This window comes from Xiphophorus hellerii, chromosome 11 (genome assembly GCF_003331165.1).
Source record: "Xiphophorus hellerii strain 12219 chromosome 11, Xiphophorus_hellerii-4.1, whole genome shotgun sequence".
In the NCBI taxonomy this organism is placed as follows: Eukaryota; Metazoa; Chordata; class Actinopteri; order Cyprinodontiformes; family Poeciliidae; genus Xiphophorus; species Xiphophorus hellerii.
Window position 1 is genome coordinate 26,370,114 of NC_045682.1, and position 18,911 is coordinate 26,389,024.

At 35.6% G+C, this 18,911-nt stretch overlaps 2 protein-coding genes across 3 annotated transcripts; one reads left to right on the forward strand and one right to left on the reverse strand.

Annotated features, from left to right (window-relative positions):
• Positions 1-121: 121 nt before the first annotated feature.
• On the reverse strand, positions 122-13,450 carry hspa4a (heat shock protein 4a). The gene is made up of 19 exons (XM_032575598.1): positions 13,145-13,450; positions 11,153-11,210; positions 10,887-11,027; positions 10,146-10,268; positions 9,290-9,389; positions 8,937-9,070; positions 8,475-8,719; positions 7,951-8,027; positions 7,513-7,664; positions 5,651-5,757; positions 5,359-5,492; positions 5,068-5,249; positions 4,546-4,629; positions 2,833-2,988; positions 2,492-2,617; positions 2,110-2,217; positions 1,440-1,559; positions 1,162-1,323; positions 122-1,065 (listed from the first exon to the last, which is right to left on the reverse strand). The coding sequence occupies exons 1-19, from the start codon at positions 13,249-13,251 to the stop codon at positions 865-867; spliced, it is 2,517 nt and encodes an 838-aa protein (XP_032431489.1). The 5' UTR covers positions 13,252-13,450; the 3' UTR covers positions 122-864.
• Positions 13,451-14,537: 1,087 nt separating this feature from the next.
• Positions 14,538-18,716, forward strand: zcchc10 (zinc finger, CCHC domain containing 10). Of its 2 annotated transcripts, none has more exons than XM_032575599.1 (4): positions 14,538-14,710; positions 15,495-15,656; positions 15,956-16,000; positions 18,062-18,716. In XM_032575599.1, the coding sequence occupies exons 1-4, from the start codon at positions 14,670-14,672 to the stop codon at positions 18,330-18,332; spliced, it is 519 nt and encodes a 172-aa protein (XP_032431490.1). In that variant the 5' UTR covers positions 14,538-14,669; the 3' UTR covers positions 18,333-18,716. The 2 variants fall into 2 exon arrangements, with proteins under 2 accessions (XP_032431490.1, XP_032431491.1); XM_032575600.1 differs by having other exon boundaries at positions 15,959-16,000.
• The last annotated feature ends 195 nt before the right edge of the window (positions 18,717-18,911 follow it).

Genomic DNA, 18,911 nt, shown 5'->3' on the forward strand with positions numbered 1-18,911 from the left:
ACTAGCTATGAGACAAGACAGGACAAATTGTTAGCGATATTTCATCCCATCTTCTTGTGCAGGATTGGAAAGGGGCTTCATTTACCAGAGTTTTCTTGAACAGTAATGATTATAACTCAGCTCAGTTTTTGTTCTAAGGTTTATTTTTGCATTTTTCAGTGATGTGGCAACAACAGCAGCACCCAAAAAGGAGATTTGTTGCACCAGCAATCTCACTGTCAAGTAGAAAAAAAAAATAAAACAACAAGGCTACCAGAGAGCAAACAGATCATTTGCTTTTGAATGAGAAAAGCAGAACAGTGAAATACTGCATGACAGTAACTCTTGGTATCTAAATCCAACATACAGTACAAGAGAAGAAAATTTATTTGAACTAAATACATCATAACCCAGGAGTTACAAGTGTTTGTGGTGAAAACCCCCCAAAACTAAACAAAACCCCACCCCACAAGATGACATTTACAACTTTAAACTATTGATGCCCCCTTCATCAACGCATTTGATACCTTATTTAAACAATATTTTACAATTTCCACTTTGCTGACATTTTTAGCTTAAAGGTCTTCAGGAAAAGCTAAACAATCATCAAAGCAGCACGAACTAAGCTAGCAACCCACACTCACAACTTCCCCGCCCTCAGGAAGTCAGTTCAATATTATTATTATGCAATATTTCTATATTCAAAGAATATAAGAAAGCACATGCCGTGAAGGCAGTCTGATGAATAGCACTGATAAAGGACGATGTCTGCATCTCCAAAAGAGGCTACCATGTCATTAAGAATTAACTCAGAAGAAAAGGGCTGAACAAGGTGAGAAGCAGTACAAACAGATGGGAAACTCAAAAGTTGGCAGCAGCAAAAGTTTAGTCAATGTCCATTTCAGGGAGCTTGTTTTCTGCAGTTTGCTGCTGTGTGGCTGTTGGTTTTGTTTTATCTGGGTTTCCAGGCTGGCTTTCTGGTTCAGCCTGTCCATTGACTGGACCGTTCTCCGTTTCCTCCTCCTTAGGAGGCTCCACTTTGGGCTTGGATTTAGTTACCACTGGATTGCAGGATGCGTAAAGCTCCTAGGGGATGAAAAGATCAAAGTAAGCAAGTGGATCTTAAGTCTAGTTTTCTATGAAAACACGTCGAAAAAGATTTGTGTAGCTGTCTCCAAGTACCTTTGTCTTGGCCTTGATTTCTCCTACTTTGACCACTGGGTCCACTGAGAGGTTCTGGCTGTTCTGTTGGTTCATTTTGGTATTCATCCAGGCCATGGCCTCATTGACCTGCTTATCCACCCGAGTCACCTCCAGCTCATCCAGGTGGTCATACTGCTCATCCTGTAAAATACAGAAACATTTAACAGTTGTGTACACTATTTCAACAAAACTTCCAGATACATTTGTTTATTACATTTGTTAATAGCAATTCTATTTTAACGTACAGATATTATTACCTTTGCCTTGTAAGATTCGACGATCTTCATGTACATCTGTATCTGTCTACCAAGCTCCTCAAATGCTTTTGGTCTCTCTTCAGCTTCCAGGTATCTATCGTGAATGGGCTGACCGATTTTCTGCAGAAAAAAAGGCAGATCAAAAAATATTCCCCCTTTCCAATTCAATTTTGTACTTTTCTAAGTTTTGATTCTTTCAGCTTCTTCAGGTATGATGGGTCGCTTGCTACAAGACATTTCATCCTGACCATAGGTGAAGTCAAACAGGCAGGTGGAAAATTTTGTACACACTTTGCCATTCAATGCATTCATTTTATGTAATTTAATTTAGTTTATTTATATAAAGAAAAATTGCTCCAAATGTCATCTCAACATATTTTATGAACAGGTGTGATTGATATGCCGTAATGTAGAATCTACTTCATTTCTCATAACTTTAATGCAAATAAACATTAAACATTCAGAAGAACATCCACAAGTAATTCTGGTAGCAAATTATTGTTAGCATAAACTGCAAAGTGTGAGACAAACAGTGTTTCATCTAAACCAGCTAGTAAGGAAAAGTAATTGTTACACTCACTAGTCCCCATTACCCAGAGGACAGACTTCATCCTGTATGTGATTAACCCATTCAGTACCTTTTTAAATTATAGCTTTTCAAAAGACTCACCTTCAGTTCCGTTAGTTTGTCAATGTAAACTTGTTTCTGTTGGTCCTCTCCATCTTCATACAACCAAGTTTCCGTGTCCTCCAGTTTTAATGAGAACGCGTCACGATCCTAAAATTTCAAAACGAAACAAACCAGAAAAACATGAGCGTAAGACAGAATATTATTATATATATAAATATATATATTTAATTATATATATATAATTAAATATAATTAATTATATTTAATTAATTAATTATAATATTTAATTATATATATATATATAATTAAATATGTATAATTATATATATTTACAATATTATAAATATTATAATAGATGTCAAAAATAAACATACAGCTGAGAGGCTAATTGAGTCCAATGATGAATCTCGTTTGTACTTACAGCTTCATTCACAAACTTCTCCAGTGACCCGTGGAGTTTGTCCCTCATTTCATACACGTATTCTTCAACGTTGTTTTTTGCATCATTTCTCTCCTTCTCAAGCTTGTCCTGCATGATCATCTTCCCCTAGACAAGGCAGAGCGAAGGTCAGATTACTTTACTTAAAACCGGTAAACGGTTAAGCACCACATCAGATAATATAGAGCTCTACTGTAATTCATAGCCATCAAGTAATCATGGGTTTTAAATCTTAATCAAATACAGTAACAGAAAACACATCTGAGACTCTTTCTTTTATGTGTGCATACCGAACATTCCTGGTGATTTTTTTAGGACATTACCTCATTCTCCATAAATGTATTAAGTTCTTCAACAAGCAGCTGCCACTGCAGTTTGCCCTCTATGGGCAGATCCACAGACTTTGTTTTTACTTTGGCTTTCTTGGCTTGAGGAGGTTGGTCATTCTTCTTCTCCCCCTTGACATCCTCCGGTGATGTCTGGAAAAATAAAAACTGTTAAATATATTTAGAAAATCTGATTCTTAATGTTTAAACAATTACATAAAAACTGAAGTGAGTAACCTCATCATTATTAATGTAATGTGGAAACTTAAAAGCTTGTTTCAGCAAACTTTCCACATCGCTTAGTAAAAGGTCAAAGTGTGACCTGTAGTTTAAATGCTCCCAAAACCTTCATAACATCAAATTTCTGTTGATTTAATCTGACTTTTGTCCTTTTCCAAGTGAATGCATCAATTTTATGTAGAAATTAAAATCTTTTTGTCAATTCACCTTAATTATAGAGCTTATAAAACTAACAAAACGTAAAAAACATATCTTTGCGAGGAACAACTTGAGTCATACAACTTGAGGAAACGGTTTCCAGAACAAATGGATCAGCTGTCATTTTATGAAACAATGTGATACTTGAACATTTTAACTGTAAAGAAACAATAAAAATATTAAAAGTAAAGTGGCTAAGGGAACACATTTCAATATTGTAAGTCCTAAATATGCAGCTTTAATTTTTTAAGCATTTCCATAAACCCCATGCTAACCATCAAGTACAAAATTGTAGCTAGAAAATTAGAAAAGAATAAATAAATAAAACTAATGCACCTCCTCCACTAGGTACCTTGTGCTGGGCGATATGGATGGAAAGTTTCAAACAAACAAAAAGTTTTAGATTTTGTGTCATTTAGGATTAGGCTCTGGAAGTGTGATGAAATAAAAACAATAGGACATTTTATTAGCTTCATGTAATATTGTGATTGTGTTCCCACTTGACTTGCAGTATTACAGTGTTGTTTTGAACACTGTAATATTCTATTTACAATAGGTTTCTAAGCTTGTGTGTGACTTAATTCATACAGCTATAAACTCCCGCCAAGCAATATTTTCATGTGGAGTCGATGTTTATCTGAGCCCGTCACTGACAGACAGAACTGAAGCAGCCAATCCAGTTTCTCTTTTACTTTACATCTCATCATAAAGGATAAAAACACTTAGACTGCGACCCAGATTTATTTAAGCAACAAAATAATGTGCATAAGCTGTAATTACATTTGGCAAATGTTGATCATGAACACTGGTGCTGCAGCGGACATCAAACTACAGACTTTACACCAGCAACAGGCATTGAGAGTTTAGTTTAGTTAGAGGCTCTGATGCAGATCATTTAGAAATGCCTTGAATGGGTCCTGACATTTAGGATCAGATCATTTATTTTTGTTTATTATGAGTTTCTACATTTCTTTTAAAAACTAGAACTGATGTGTTTCATATACTCTAGCAACATAGGACCTTTGGTTTAGTATTGTACAAGCATGTTTTTAGTTTATTATTGATATCTTGGCAAAGAGATATTTTTCCTTTATATAAAAGGATTTGATCTAATGCACACTTGAATTTGTCCATCTTTTGTAATTTGCATTCATTACAACAATAAGACATCAGGAGCAACTACACTTACAGAGGACCAATCTGCAAGTGTGATTCTGCTTCATATATAACAAAGCAGCATGAATACTGTCCTATCGCCCAGCACAAGGTTACCTCCATTTCTTCCGCCTCTGATTTCTTGTCTTCGTTGTCTCCAGCCTGGGGTTTCTGATCTTCATGGTCCACTTGCATTTTGCTCTATTGCAGGGTAGCAAAAGAAAGCATATACAGAAAATGTATTAAGACAACACCTTGTAAGATGTTTTTTTCAGAACATCTCAACAAATTAATTTGTTTCAGCTTTACTAATTTAGACCAGTTTGTGCAGGTTTTTACTTTGTGTCAAGTTTGAGATTTGTCAGCAAAGGTTGCTTTCCCAAAGATAAAAAACAGAAATATTCTAAATCACCTTTCTTTTTAATTCACAACAGTTTTTAGAGGGAGTAAGAACTGAAGTGGAAATGAAAGAATACAAACACATTTTAGTAAAAACTGAGAAAATATCTCAAAATTATTTTATTTCTAACCTTAGTTTTGTCCATCTCTTGGCAAAAAAGCAAAAAGCTTCTCCTTCTCCCTTACTCACCTCTGCCTGACTGCTACGTTTTGTTTCTTGCATCCAAAGCAGATACATACCTCCTCTTCCTTCACCGCTTGGTCCGTCTCCATCGGCTCCTCTCCTTCTGTGTCTTTTATGACTTCTACCAGAGCCGCGCTCGAGACACTGAACACACCGTGAACGTTGACGCGCACTTTCACTTTCACCTTGGAGCTCTCGCCTGATGCCCGAGGAACCACCTTCTGGATCAGAAACTGACCTGAAAGACAGAGGGATGATGTCACAATTCCCAAGTATGGTAAAAAACAAAACAAAAAACTCAAAATAAAAATCGCATGAAAGTTGGTCTAATGGGCATCCTATAGTACCTATTGTTGCGTTAGGGTAGTTTAGCTCCTTCAGATTATTGTAATAGGCTTCCAGCATGAATGGCTCTTTCCGGTAAAAAGTCAGCACTTTGGAGAAGGGAGCTGCATGGTTCTTTGGAAAAACCTCACAGTCACTAGAAAAAAGGTAGAGATACTAGTGAAATGCAAGTATTTGCTTAGCAATTAAAGTTTGGATGAAGTGTATTCATCTTCATCCAAACTTAAGCTTAACTATTAGCAGAAACTTAGCTCAGAACACTGTATTATCTTATGACCATAAATATTTTCTTACCTCAGTCCGTCCTCTGCAGCTGAACTCCACTTTAGGGAAATGGAGTACGGGACAACATCCGTGATGGAGAACTCTCTGACTTTGAAAGCAGGCGACAAAATGGCACACTGAAAAAAAAAAAAAGGAATCAATAGTTACTAATTAATGTCAATAACCCTGAATTCAGTTCTTTATTTGTTTGTATCCCCTTTTTGTGCTCATCACCTTCACTTAACTTCTGGTTTATGTATACAGTAAACCCTCGTTTTTCGCGGGGGTTGCGTTCCGAAAAGGTTTGTGCGTTCGTTGCGGTTGTGATAGGCGAAATCCGTGAAGTAGTTACCATTATTTTTTACAATTATACAGCATAATTAAATACTCTACATTGAAACCAAAGAACAAAACCTGTTTTCAGGCCCAAGCATTTTTTAAACTAATATAACGCTTTCTTACAAATAACTACAGTAAAATAATAATTTTAATCATCAATACGAAGTACAGTAGGACAAATTGTGACTCCCGTATTTCACTGTGCCTCTGACTGTGACGCTGCGGCCTGACTCCGCTCTCCAGTGTCTTTTTCTTCTGGCGTCTGTGGCGCGGGTGTGTTTTTTCGAAAGAAGAACATAGTTATCGGTAGTAGTTGTCGCTCTTTTTTTCTTCTGGGCAAAAACATTTACCAAAATTTGCCAAGCTGTATTACGTACAGTACAGACCAAAAGTTTGAACACACCTTTTAATTCAATGAGTTTCCTTTATTTTCATGACTATTGACATTATAGATTCACACTGAAGGCATCAAAACTATGAATAACACATGTGGAAATATACACTAAACAAAAAAGTGTAAAACAACTGAAAATACCCCTTATATTCTAGTTTCATCAAAGTAGCAACCTTTTGCTGTGATTACTGCTTTGCACACACTCTGCATTTTCTTGATGAGCTTCAAGAGGTAGTCACCTGAAATGGTTTTCACTTCATAGGTGTGCCCTGTCAGGTTAATAAGTGGGATTTCTTGCCTTATAAATAGTCATGAAGATAAAGAAAACCCATTGAATTAGAAAGGTGTGTCCAAACTTTTGGTCTGTACTGTATATTTAAATACCGTAACGTTATTGGCACACAGGTAGAGAAGAAGAGCAGAGACTGTTCAGCCAATCAGGACGCAGAATACAATACACTGTGAAAGAAAACTGCACAAAAAAACTCCGCGAAGCAGCGAGGCCGTGAAAGGTGAACCGCATTATAGCGAGGGTTCACTGTAATGCTTTTATTTTGAAGTGACCACTTCCAGTTTGTATGTTAACGAACTGCAACTTAATAACAAAAGACACAAGACAGTTGTTTATACAATGTATCTTGTTATTAAGTAACCCCCTAGAGGCATAAGGTATGTTTATTTTGTAAATAAGTATGTTTTCAATATTGAGTAACTGAATCTGTGCATATGTTTTATTGTATACTAAGTTTGGAGTTGTCTTTAGATCACAGGCAGTATTTTAAGCTGTAAACGTTATTTTTAAGATGTGAATGTTAACGGTTGTAAGAGTGTGGTCTTTTAGCTGACACTGTTTTCTCTGTGGATATATTTCCAGCTCTTACAGTAAAACACAGGGTGTGTTCCTACTAAACCTGAATGTTCATCAGTAAAGCCTCAACCTTCAATCGGGAGGGTATGCTACAACTAACGTAGGCTTCAGTGCATAAGATACTCATTGTAAATAGCAAACTGAAATGATAAGACTTTATTCACACCAAATCCTTTTATTTCTGGCTATTAAAGAATAATAAAGCATCAAAGTCCCCAGAACCAACTGCCAGTTAATCTGCTGTGTGTGAAACTAACTAACCTGTGGAGAACGTAAATGTCTGAGCCGTACCTGCAGAGCACAACCCCGGGCCACCGCCTCATCTGCATTGAGGGTGGTGCTCAGCTCTTTGCCAAAGAATTTGCAGATCCGCTCCTTGATAGCTGGAATTCTGGTGGCTCCGCCCACAATCTCCACGGCATAGAAGTCTTCCTTTTTCAGCTCTGGAAGCAGAGAGAGACGATCAATTAATCCCGACTTGTTAGGGTTACAAAGTCACAACTTCACTATCAAATGCTGTCGGATTTAAAACAGCCACACTTGTTGCTCTTCGCTTTGTGTAAACTGTTCATGATTCAGTCAGGTGAGGCAGGAGGAATAAGATATTAATAGATATGAGGAAATTACTAGAATAATCCTTTGCCTCAAATTACACGCTCATAATGACTTTATGTGTTTACACATGGTGGTGAGGATAGACCAGTAGTTTTTAAAGTCATATGTACTCACTGATCTGTTCCATGACGCTGCGCAGGGGACCCTCAACTTTGGCCAGCAGCCCAGCACACATTTCTTCAAACTGACCTCTGTGAACATGGTCATAAATTATTAATAGATACAGCTTAGCAACACAAACATACGCACTCTAAAATAAAAGGAAATAAGGAACAGCACTGGCACACTGATGCAAGTTTTTAAAAGTATAGATTTTTTAAAATATATTTTGTAATGTTAGACCTGCAGACTTCATTGTATTTCATTTGTAGGGCATAAAAAATATCTGAACAATAACAATAAGCTGACTTTTGAAAGCATTTTTAGGTTTACCAGTCTAGTAGGGGCTGAATATAAATGGCGTAAATATTTTGCTGATTTTTATTCACAGAAAATGTTAAAAATCGTGAATCCTTTTCTGGGTTAATTTATCACAAAAAAATAAATAAATGAATAAATAAAATCAAATAAAACACATTAAAGTTTATTGACAAATCTTTGGTCAGGTTTTATTAATTATGTATAAACATAAATCTCACCTGTTCAGTTTACTGGAAACATCAATGTCGTTCATGAAGCATTCAATGTTGAGAGGCAGGTCAGAGGAGTTGGCACTCATCAGCTTCTTCAGCTTCTCACACTCCTGGTAAAGACGCACTAAAGCTCGAGGTTTGGACCTGACATCCAGTTTATATTTCTTGGCAAACTCTTCGCAGAAGTGGTTCACCAGGATGTCATCAAAGTCCTTCCCACCGAGGTCAGAATCAAAAGCTGTAGCCAGAATCTTACAGAAAGAAAAAAAGGTAAATATCGAAAGTAATCAACAGTAAAATAACTAGTAGGAGTTTATTTTCTTCTAATCTACTTAATTTGTCTGCGTCTTATTAAGATGTGAAGTTATACTGAGTTAGTGGTACAAAAGCTGAAGCAGCAGCACATGGTAGCACAACTACTAACGTTAGTATCTATACAAAACCACTCAAAAGTTCTTAATAATTTACCTTGAGCTTTCCTTTGTTAAAGGCACAAACGGATACCTGGTAACCAGAGTGGCCCAGATCCACAAACACCACTATCCTGGGTTTCTCCTCCGGAGCTGGAAGATCCTGCTTATAGATTCCATAAGCCAGAGACACTGAAACAGAACAAACAAATGGAATAAATATGCTGAAAAAAAATACTGGAATTTTATGAGGTTGTTAAAGACATTTTTCTGAGCAGAAAAGGTAAAATAAGTTTGACTGACACCCTGCCAAAAAAAAATTGTCTTGCATCAAATTTCACAGATATTGTCTCATGTTGCAGTATTAGCAGCTAAAATGGAGTGTCAAACAGTTTCAGATGCCAGGTGTACCTGCTGTGGTCTCATTCATTAATCGTAGACAGTTGAGGCCTGCAATCTGAGCTGCATCCATGACCGACCTCCTCTCCGCGTCAGTGTAATAGCTTGGTACCTGAGATGAGGAACAGAAAATATTTAGTTTACACATATATTCACATCAAGGAATGTGAAAAATGATCATGGATGTTTATAAATTGAAAACCAAAAAAATAATTTTATTCATCTTTTGATTCATCTGGGATCAGCTCAGATAGAGACTGCTTTTCTCAAAAAGATGTCCGGATATGTCACTATTTTAGCAAGTTGGGATGCCAAAACAAAACGTCCCAATGCTGAAAGGTTCAAGATCTAAATTTAGAGACAGGCCACAACACGAGTAACATGTTCTCTATCACCAGGGCCTGATGTCACCTATAAATTTAGCTTTGGTACAAATCACAGCCCCTCTGTGCTAGATCTATAACATTACATAACGGCTGCTATTTGTGCTCTCTCATGCTGAGCTCAACAAACACTTCCCACTCTTTACCGACTGGGTGCAAGAGAGGAAATGCAGCTTTCAGACACAGACATCTGGTGAGGAGGCTGACACTCTAATGTCACATGAACAGGTGACAACCCACATATACACCAGACACTTTTTATATATATGTACACATGCATAAATGAATCCAAACCACATGTCAATGCAAGATACATGATGGCAACAGCCATAAATGATGAGTTCAGGTTTAATAAGCAATTTCAAGCGCAGAAGATGAAATTTTTTTTTTTTTTAAAGATGTCACATTAGAACTCATTAACAAATCATCAGAAAAGACTGTAATACAGAATCCTAAAATCTCCAGTAATTCAGAGATCTTGATACCGAGATGACGCAGTCGACAACTGGCTTCTTCAGTGCACTTTCAGCCGTCTCCTTCAGCTTGGTCAGCAGCATCCCGGTTATCTGCTCCACGCTGAATACTCTCTCCTCCTCCATATACAGCACCTGAAACAGAATATTCTCAATGAATTACCCTTTTCTAAACAGAAAAGTCAGCAAACTTACACATGAGGTGTAAAATTTGTTCTTTTTTTTAAATATATATACATTTTTATATACATATTTTTTTTTTATATATAAAAACGTGATTTTAAGGAAAAAATAGGGCCATGCACTTTTTAGGGGTGACGTCCTTCTGGACTATCATTTATGAACTCACAGGAACTTGAATAGTTCAACAATTATTAAAACTGTTAAGCAAAACAGAATCAGAACAAATACTTTATCTAACAATAAGATGTCAATTTATTTTACAGAAAAAATAAATTTCTGTAAAATTTATTTTTACAGAAATTTGAATACTTTGAATAAATTCATAATAGGAACAGACTATATGTAAAACATATTTAACGGGTAATTGTTATGCCTGCATTTTTATAAATCAAACACTGACCAATGACAAAAAAGGACAGTTTACAAAAAAAGATCCCAGAGGAAAAAATAAAAACATAAACAAATCAGCTTTCTGGGTTGTTAAATATTGGCATACACCACAAATAAAATCCAACATCACTTGACCTTTAACCCTCACTGTTAGAACAACAAAATAGGGGCTAACCTCACCTTTATACCAGTGACTCCTGAAGGCATCTGTGCCAAGTCGTACACCAGGTTGGACTTGGCTGCCTGAACAACTGGGTCAGAGAACGCCCTGCCATGGAAACGCTTGAAGCCTTGCACTGTGTTCTTACAGTTGGTCACCACCTGGAGATGATGATTGAGCAGGAAAAAAAACGTTTGAAAATGTTCACTCTTTAAAATACAGTTTTGGATTTTTAAGCAAAAGATTAAAAATCTAAAGCATGCAATTTGGAAGAATTGATATATACCTGGCTTTTTGCAGCTGCTCCGATCGATCGATTTCTTGGACCAAATGATACAAATGACCTGGGGGAAAATGAATAAAATGTCAATTTGATTATTATAATCAAGCAATTGGAGGATATCTAAGTAGACATTCAGTTTGGTACCACAAGTAAAACAAAGGTAAAGTTTGTTGCCAGAAGTTACTACACAATATCCTGACATGCCTACACATGAGCCAAGGCTCAACCCACACACAAACACAGCTACAACAATCATTTTCATAATGTAATAACAGCAAACTTTCTTTTAGTTTAAGCCTACTTTCATTCTTTTTAGGCTACATTTACAGACATTTTTCATATATAGTACTGCCTGCCAAATTTTAAAAAGTGGCACTAAGAACTGACATAGTATACAAATAGGTTTTGGGATAAACATGTTTATATTCACAATGTGTTATCAAAAGAGATAAAACTTTTGGTTTTAGGCACATGTGCCATGTGTTTCACAAAGACACTTAATGGTTTATGTGACTGTGATGGTTTTAAATCACAACAGTCACAAAAGGGTAACTTAAATGTTAAATCATACCAATCATATAGTCTAAGGTTTCTTTTTAATTCTACTGAGGAGGCAGTGCTTAAAGCAGCTAAAGCAGTGCTGGGGTTAAAGCAGTGCTGCCTTAACACCACCTTCTCTGCTCTCAGCCATTCAACTGAATGAAAGGAGGCTGCTGCTGCCATGCTGCTGAAGGACTCCTCACTCTTAATCAGGTACTGCATTTTAAAGGCTATGTTTGGAAAGACTAATAAATCAACTAATATCATATTTGTATATTTGTGTTACTCAATAAAGACAAAATTAGCTAAATGTATATTTTGAACAAGATTCAATATAAATTCCCAAATAATAGAAAATAAGAGCATTATTATAACAGTAATAATGTGTCATTTAATTTTAATGTAACTATGAACTATTAAGTAGTCAAGATTATATATTGTTTCTCCTGTTTCAAATAAATGCATTGAATTGCATCAAATACATCTTAGTATTGTTTTTTGTTTACAAGTAATAAATATTTTTACTCTACGTGTAAGAATCTCGAGTAAAAAAATACATGTTTTTAATATTCAAGAATAATATATCGATTATCTTCAGCCTTTTGACTTCGCCCCCAAAGTCAAATTCACCAATTATGACTTTTATGATTTAAGATCTTTATGTATTATTAATTATGAGTCACATATAGCTTTTTTGGCAGCAAATACACAAATTCAGGCAAAACAACCTCTTTAATATCTCAAAACATACAAAATAATTGTAATAAGTATTACACATGACAAAAATAACCAGAAGTACTACAACACGAACCGTTTAAACGGTTTGTGTTTTTAAGACCGTTTAAACGGTCTAAAAAGTAAACTCTTGGAAAAAATACTTAAGAAAAGTTAACGAATGTGCAATAAATATAGCCGTCATTTTTAATCACTACATTTTTGGTGGACATAATAATTGCTAGAATATTCCACCAAAAGCTCGACTGATGTCGTCATCGAACGCAAGACGCACGTTTTGTCACACGGGACACACCGGAGCTTAGGCCTTCAGTGCATGTAAGACAATTAGAACTACAGAAGGAAGCACCGCCTGCGCGGGGTCATCAGGCAACTAAAACACGTTTTCCAACAGTCAGTACCGTTAATAAAACTGAGGTGTTTAGCCGTCTAGCTTACAATTGTAGCTCCGGTGGTAAAGGTTTTTAATATATATGCGTTGAATATAAAATCAAAACAGCCCTTTTTGCAGCTAAGACTCAAGTGCACAAACAAATATATCTTTGAGTAACACACAGTGAAATTAAGTTTGACTGATCACACACGGACGTGTATGAAAGTTAGGCAAATGGGTTTAAAATCCGACTTCATTGTGAAGACAACACACAGAAAATGATAAGACATCCAACAAGGTTACTATTTCAGAATTTTAACGTATAAAATGTGCTGTTTAATACTTACGGCGTACATCTGTCGCTGTATTCGTTAGCAACTGTCTCGATTCCTCCAGCTCGGGCTACAGCTACATAGCAGCTCTGAAACCCCAAGTCAAATCCCACCACTGACATCTTCTACAATATGCTTGTCTCTTGGTTGTAAGGTTGTCTGCAGCGGAACTTAAAGTAAGGTTAATGTTTATTTAAACCTTAAAGAGTACAATAATCCTAATAGAGTTGTTGTGTTGCTCTCTGTTAAAAAGAGATAGTACTCTTCTTAATCCACGCCGCTGTTACCGGTGTCCCTGATCTGCACTGGCAACCCTTAGCAGCAAGGTGGTTTAACAGTCTTCTCGCGCTCTCGCCGGTAATTCTCGCGAGATGTGCGTTATCCAGACGTCTCTGGATTTTTCTATAACCATGTGAGGTGAGAGACGTTTCTCCAACTCTCTAGCTTTTTTGAGATAGATTCTGAGACTTTTGCGCAGTTTTTACATAATTTCTAAATGTAGTATATGCCTGAAATTACAGCAACAGAATTACGAGATGTGAAAAAAATATTATTTATTATTTTACATTTAGTATAAATTAAGTTTTTTATACAATCAAATATCTCCAGGCAATTTCTAAAAAAAAAAAAAAAAAAAAAAAAAAAAAAACCAGGCATAATTCATAATTCAATTCTTGTTACAATTTGAACTCAAGATTGTAATCAGAAATCAATTGATTTCATTCCACAACAATTCAAACATAAGATCCACTTACATCATACGGAAACAGTACAGTAAGGTTGTTTTCATTCTTGTTAGAATATTAAGTGTTAGTCTATGTGGGCCGATGATCTAAAAAGTTGAAATTATTGGAATTGGCTTTACAATGGATAGAAGAAATAAGACCTTAAAATCAATCATTTGTTCAGAGTCCAATTCAGCACTAGCCAGTGTAAAATATAGTCATTCAAATAATAAACTAGATATTTTATTAGAAATATAATAATCATTATTTAGGTTACAAATGATGTGATATTTATTTAAGTTCCAACACATATTTGGATTAAGGCAAACAAAACAGCAGACAGAGAAGCAAAAACGGCAACAACAGGACTAACAGCTCATTATTCAGAATACAGCAAAATAACACAGGAAAATGTCAACTTTGTGGAGTAAATTAGACAATGTAGCAAATTTAGAAGATATGAAATAAGAAGGATATTAAGATTGGACAAATTTAGAAAAAATAAATAAATATTTCATTTGTTAAGTATATTACAGAGAAATTCAGACACAAAAAGCACTTGTATTTTAAAAACATTTTTTGGAAAATAGATTACTTGAATATATATGAAGACATTTTGAGCCATGTTCCATATCAGTAGGTGGCAGTAATACCACCTTTAACATTTTTTTTGGCAACTGCTAATAAAAAATACAAGAAGAAGAAGAAGAAGAAGAAGAAGAAGAAGACGTCATGGTGATGTTGCGGCTCCAGTAGGCGCTGTTGCTGTTCTAGACTTTAACGGTAGAAACGAAGAAGAAGCTAAACCTGGCAACATGGCGACTCCCATGCACAGAATAATTGCGAGGAGACAAGCGTAAGTATATCCTGTATATTTGGAAGTGATAATGAAATTGTTCTACAGTTTGTGAGCTTAGCTTTATGTTTTTTAACACCATCAAAATGTAGGTCGTTAGACGCCATCTTACACGCAGAAAGTCAATACTGACTGGAGCAGAGAAAACGGGGAGCTCAGATCCTTCGCTGCTTCTTTTTACAAGATCTTTTTTTTATTTTCCATTGGTCTATTATTTGTGCTGAGGTGTTTACTTAGTCTAATAGGTCAGATGTGGAAGTTGTATCGGGAGTAGCATGTAGTAACTGTGACGAAGAAATATTTTTCATGGAATTTTATTTTATAGTTTTCCAAACCAGTACATTTATGTGGGGAAAAATTGTATTTAAAACATGAAGATCTACAGACTTCATTCCTCTTTCCAATATCAGTCAGACAATCAGGTAAAAATCTTTAGTCTTGTTTTACAAAAGAACAATTAAATTACTAGGGTGCAGTTTAGTCAGTGTGTGGTATAGAAGTTAAAAAGACCAGAATAAAAATATAAATGGTACAGATTATACAAAAAGGCCACTGATACAAATAAGATGATGCACACGGGGGAAGGTTGCAAGATTTTATTATGAATTTAGCCATGATTGCTCTTGGATAAAAACAGTTTCTAAAACATAAAGTAAATGTTTCTATAAAAATAAAAAAAATATATCATAAAAATTACTAACTTAGATTAAAAGAATGCAAATGTTCTAGTCACTTACTGTCTTATTTAAATAATATTTGTCTTTTTTTCCCCCTCTGTCTACAGGGAGGCAAACAAACAACATGTGCGATGCCAGAAGTGCTTGGAGATGGGACACTGGACATATGAGTGCACCGGGAAACGAAAATATTTGCACAGGCCATCAAGAACAGTTGAGATGAAGAAGAAGCTGAAGGAAAATGAAAACAAACCTCTCAGTGTCACAGGGTAAGGGCTTCTTCATCTCTTTATGCTATGAGATATTCTTCCTTTGTGCATCCACTTGTGCACTAAAAGCCTGACTGCAGAACTTTGCAGTGATCATTCCCTGTGATAATTCAATAAAAGTATATACTATCCAGCAAATGTCAGTGTTTATTTTAGACCAGTGTAAGCTTTTAATATTTGGATTTGATTGCCATTCATTGTTTCTGTTTAAATTCCAATTCAGATGTTTTATAAAATGATACAGGCGCAATCCAATATAATTTTAATGCATTCATTGTCATTGTCATTTTTCCTGTTAGCAGACCAGGAGGAGAAAGCTCAATTGAAAAGAAAATCAAAAAGAAGTAAGTCGATTTTTTTCTTTATTTTAACTTAATTAAATTTCAGCCTCTTAGGTGTTTGAAAAAGCATACGTACTCATGGATTTCATTTTTATTTATTTCCTTAAATAATTTATGTTGCAGACAAACATAAGGCAGATGCAGACACCCCAATTTGCATGCAAAAGAAATACTTCAGGTCCAAATAGCCAGGTCTAAAAAAGAGGGAGGAGTAAATTTGTAATTGTTTTTTTTTATTTTTTATGGTGAAATATTTTAGTGGCACTTGTGTCATTTATGTACAGTAATCATACAGGAAATGAGCAGAGAAAGAAGGGGGGAAGGCATGCATCAAAGGTTTAAAAATTCTGGAGTTAGTCCACTTTGACTCCACTTTGACATCTAGAGATAGGCCAAATGACCTGAAGGATTGCTTTTGTTCTGTAAATAAGGCCATTACCTTATAAGTACCCTGGTAATGGCCTCAACGCATCTCACAGTTGCACAATTGTTCCTTAGACTTAGACTTTGACTTAGACTTAGACTGGATAATGCAGCACAACATCAGCTGCAAAAGGTCACATCTCTCCAAAAACACTTCATGTATGCTTCAAAACTAGACTGAAGAGCATTACCTACAGGAGATCTGATCTCCTGTTGGTATCATAGATACCCACCCCCAACATGGACTATTCACACTCCTACCTTCTGGCCTGACGGTCAACGACCACATTTACAATTGAAGAATGGATGCTAATTTGAGCCATCAGAGTCGTTGGTTCTTTTGGCACTGTTTCAGTAAGTCTGGGGAGAAATCGAAAACCTAGTACTCCTAGTGTTTAAAGGTCAGGGATTGAACCCCAGGACTGCTGTGTAGAGCACTAAAGTCTTTGTATATGGAGAAACCCACTGCACCTCTACGTACATCAGCGATGTCCCATTTGTAATTATTGCTTCATATTTCTATGATAAAATATGTGAATGCTCATGTTCATCAGCTGACAGGATAATTTGAGCAAATAAAACAAACAAATCTTAAACCAATTTAACATTTACACTTGCTTTATTCTATTGAAACATGTACCCTTGCTTATAACCTTAAATTGAAATCGAATCAACTGTTTAAAAAATTATGACTCAACAGCGCCCTCCAGTGTTTGCAATCTTGCTTTTTAATAGATGTTGATGGATAAAGCAAACAATGATATATATATACTGTATATATATATATATATATACTTTTTTTTAAGGGTTTACATTATTTCTATGTTCTGCTTTTTTTTTCTTTAGCTCATTTACACATAATTGCAAATTAGTTGAAAATTGTTATGCTATTATTGCTTATTTAGAAGTAGAACAATTAAACTGGGCTACTTAAATGAAACATGCTGTAATTTCCTCTCCCACATTTGTGCATTCTGTATTTTGAACATGTTATGCTTTATGCAGACCTACAGCCCAAAACAACTGCTTAAAAATACCTATTCAACATTTGCAGAATATCACACTGTTCAACATTTCTAAATGCAGAGCAAATACCGCTTTCTTCACTTTATTGATTATGTCTTTGAAAGTTTTTCCTCAGTGATCTATTTTGTTTTTTCTTTGCTCTTGCTGTTCATTGTGTCTCCAAACACAAGAGTCATAACATATAGTTTGAGAAAGCTGTAAAATAATTTTCTTATGTGGTTACCGGAAAGAAGCAACACATTTCTGTGTAGAACGGCTGGTTCTGCTTTTATTTCTCTGACATAGACTGTTGTCAGCAGTCTGTTCATCATCAAAACACACATCTGACCAACAAAATAGCTGAAATAAATCAGAGTTGCATATTAGATTATTTACTAAAGACAGAACATATATAACTGTTTTTGTTTTATATTTTTAAAGTGATTGTAGAGTACTGGTTGTCAACTACAAATTTGTAAGAACAACTGTAACATTTAGAAAGGTTAAACTTTGTCACCTCTGTCCAGCCCTTTTTAATTTAATACGAGAGTGATAAGAGTGCATGGAACATTCCGGCAAATGTAACAGGTACAGTTACATTTCCTTCTCACGCTGCGCTCTGCTTCTTGCTCTCAGGGCAAAAGACTTGAGCGACGACAGCAGCAACGACTCAGACGACTCGTCCAGTGACTCATCAGACAGCAGCAACTCTTCCAGCTCCTCTTCAGACAGCGACAGTTCTTCCTCCTCCTCTTCCTCCTCCTCCTCATCCCCTTCATCAGAGAGCTCAGACTCAGAAAGCAGCAGTGATTCAGATGAGGGACCTCCAAAAAAGAAGAAAAAGAAGGAAATAAACATGTTGGGAATTAAGGAGAGATTTCTTGACAATACTCAGTGTTTCAAATAAATGTTCTTTTTCTAAAAGCAAATCACAGCTGGTTGAAAATTACAGCGGTGTGCTAAGGATCGTGGGCTAGTCTTGAGCTTTGTTTCCTCTTGAGTTTTAAACACCTTTTTGCTGTTACTTCTGCAGCTGAGACATTTTCTAATGTTTGTATTTCTAGCAAGAAAATAAACTTCAAAACCTGTTAAGAGGAACACACAATTATTTGAGTTAATCTTTTGAATTTTTGTTCTTAGTGTTTCCAGATGAGCCGGTTCTGTATAACCTGTCAACCTGTTTGAATAAACTTTAAGATTATAAAATACTCTGAACAAAATAAGTATTCCTACTGTAAAAATATTTTTTCTTACTAATAATTAAACTTGGCTTATTGTTTGTGCTTACAAATGGTGTCTTGCAGAAGTACTCCTACCCCTTTAACCTTCTCAATTTTTTTCACATTATAACCACAAAAGTCAACAAATTGTATCAGGTTTCTCCAACCAAATGCAGTCTAACTGTGAACTGGAGGGAAAATAACATGATTTATTATAAATAAGACTCTGAAAATAGAAACTGGCTTATACTTGTATGGCTGCTTTA

Coding starts and splice junctions, on each gene's coding strand:
- hspa4a (XM_032575598.1), bottom strand. CDS start 13,251: ATGTCAGTGGTGGGATTTGACTTGGGGTTTCAGAGCTGCTATGTAGCT. Junction 2,218..2,491: donor AGAAGTTTGTGAATGAAGCT/GTAAGTACAAAC, acceptor TTGAAATTTTAG/GATCGTGACGCGTTCTCATT. Junction 1,324..1,439: donor TCGAATCTTACAAGGCAAAG/GTAATAATATCT, acceptor TGTATTTTACAG/GATGAGCAGTATGACCACCT.
- zcchc10 (XM_032575599.1), top strand. CDS start 14,670: ATGGCGACTCCCATGCACAGAATAATTGCGAGGAGACAAGC. Junction 15,657..15,955: donor AAACCTCTCAGTGTCACAGG/GTAAGGGCTTCT, acceptor TTTTCCTGTTAG/CAGACCAGGAGGAGAAAGCT. Junction 16,001..18,061: donor GAAAAGAAAATCAAAAAGAA/GTAAGTCGATTT, acceptor TCTTGCTCTCAG/GGCAAAAGACTTGAGCGACG.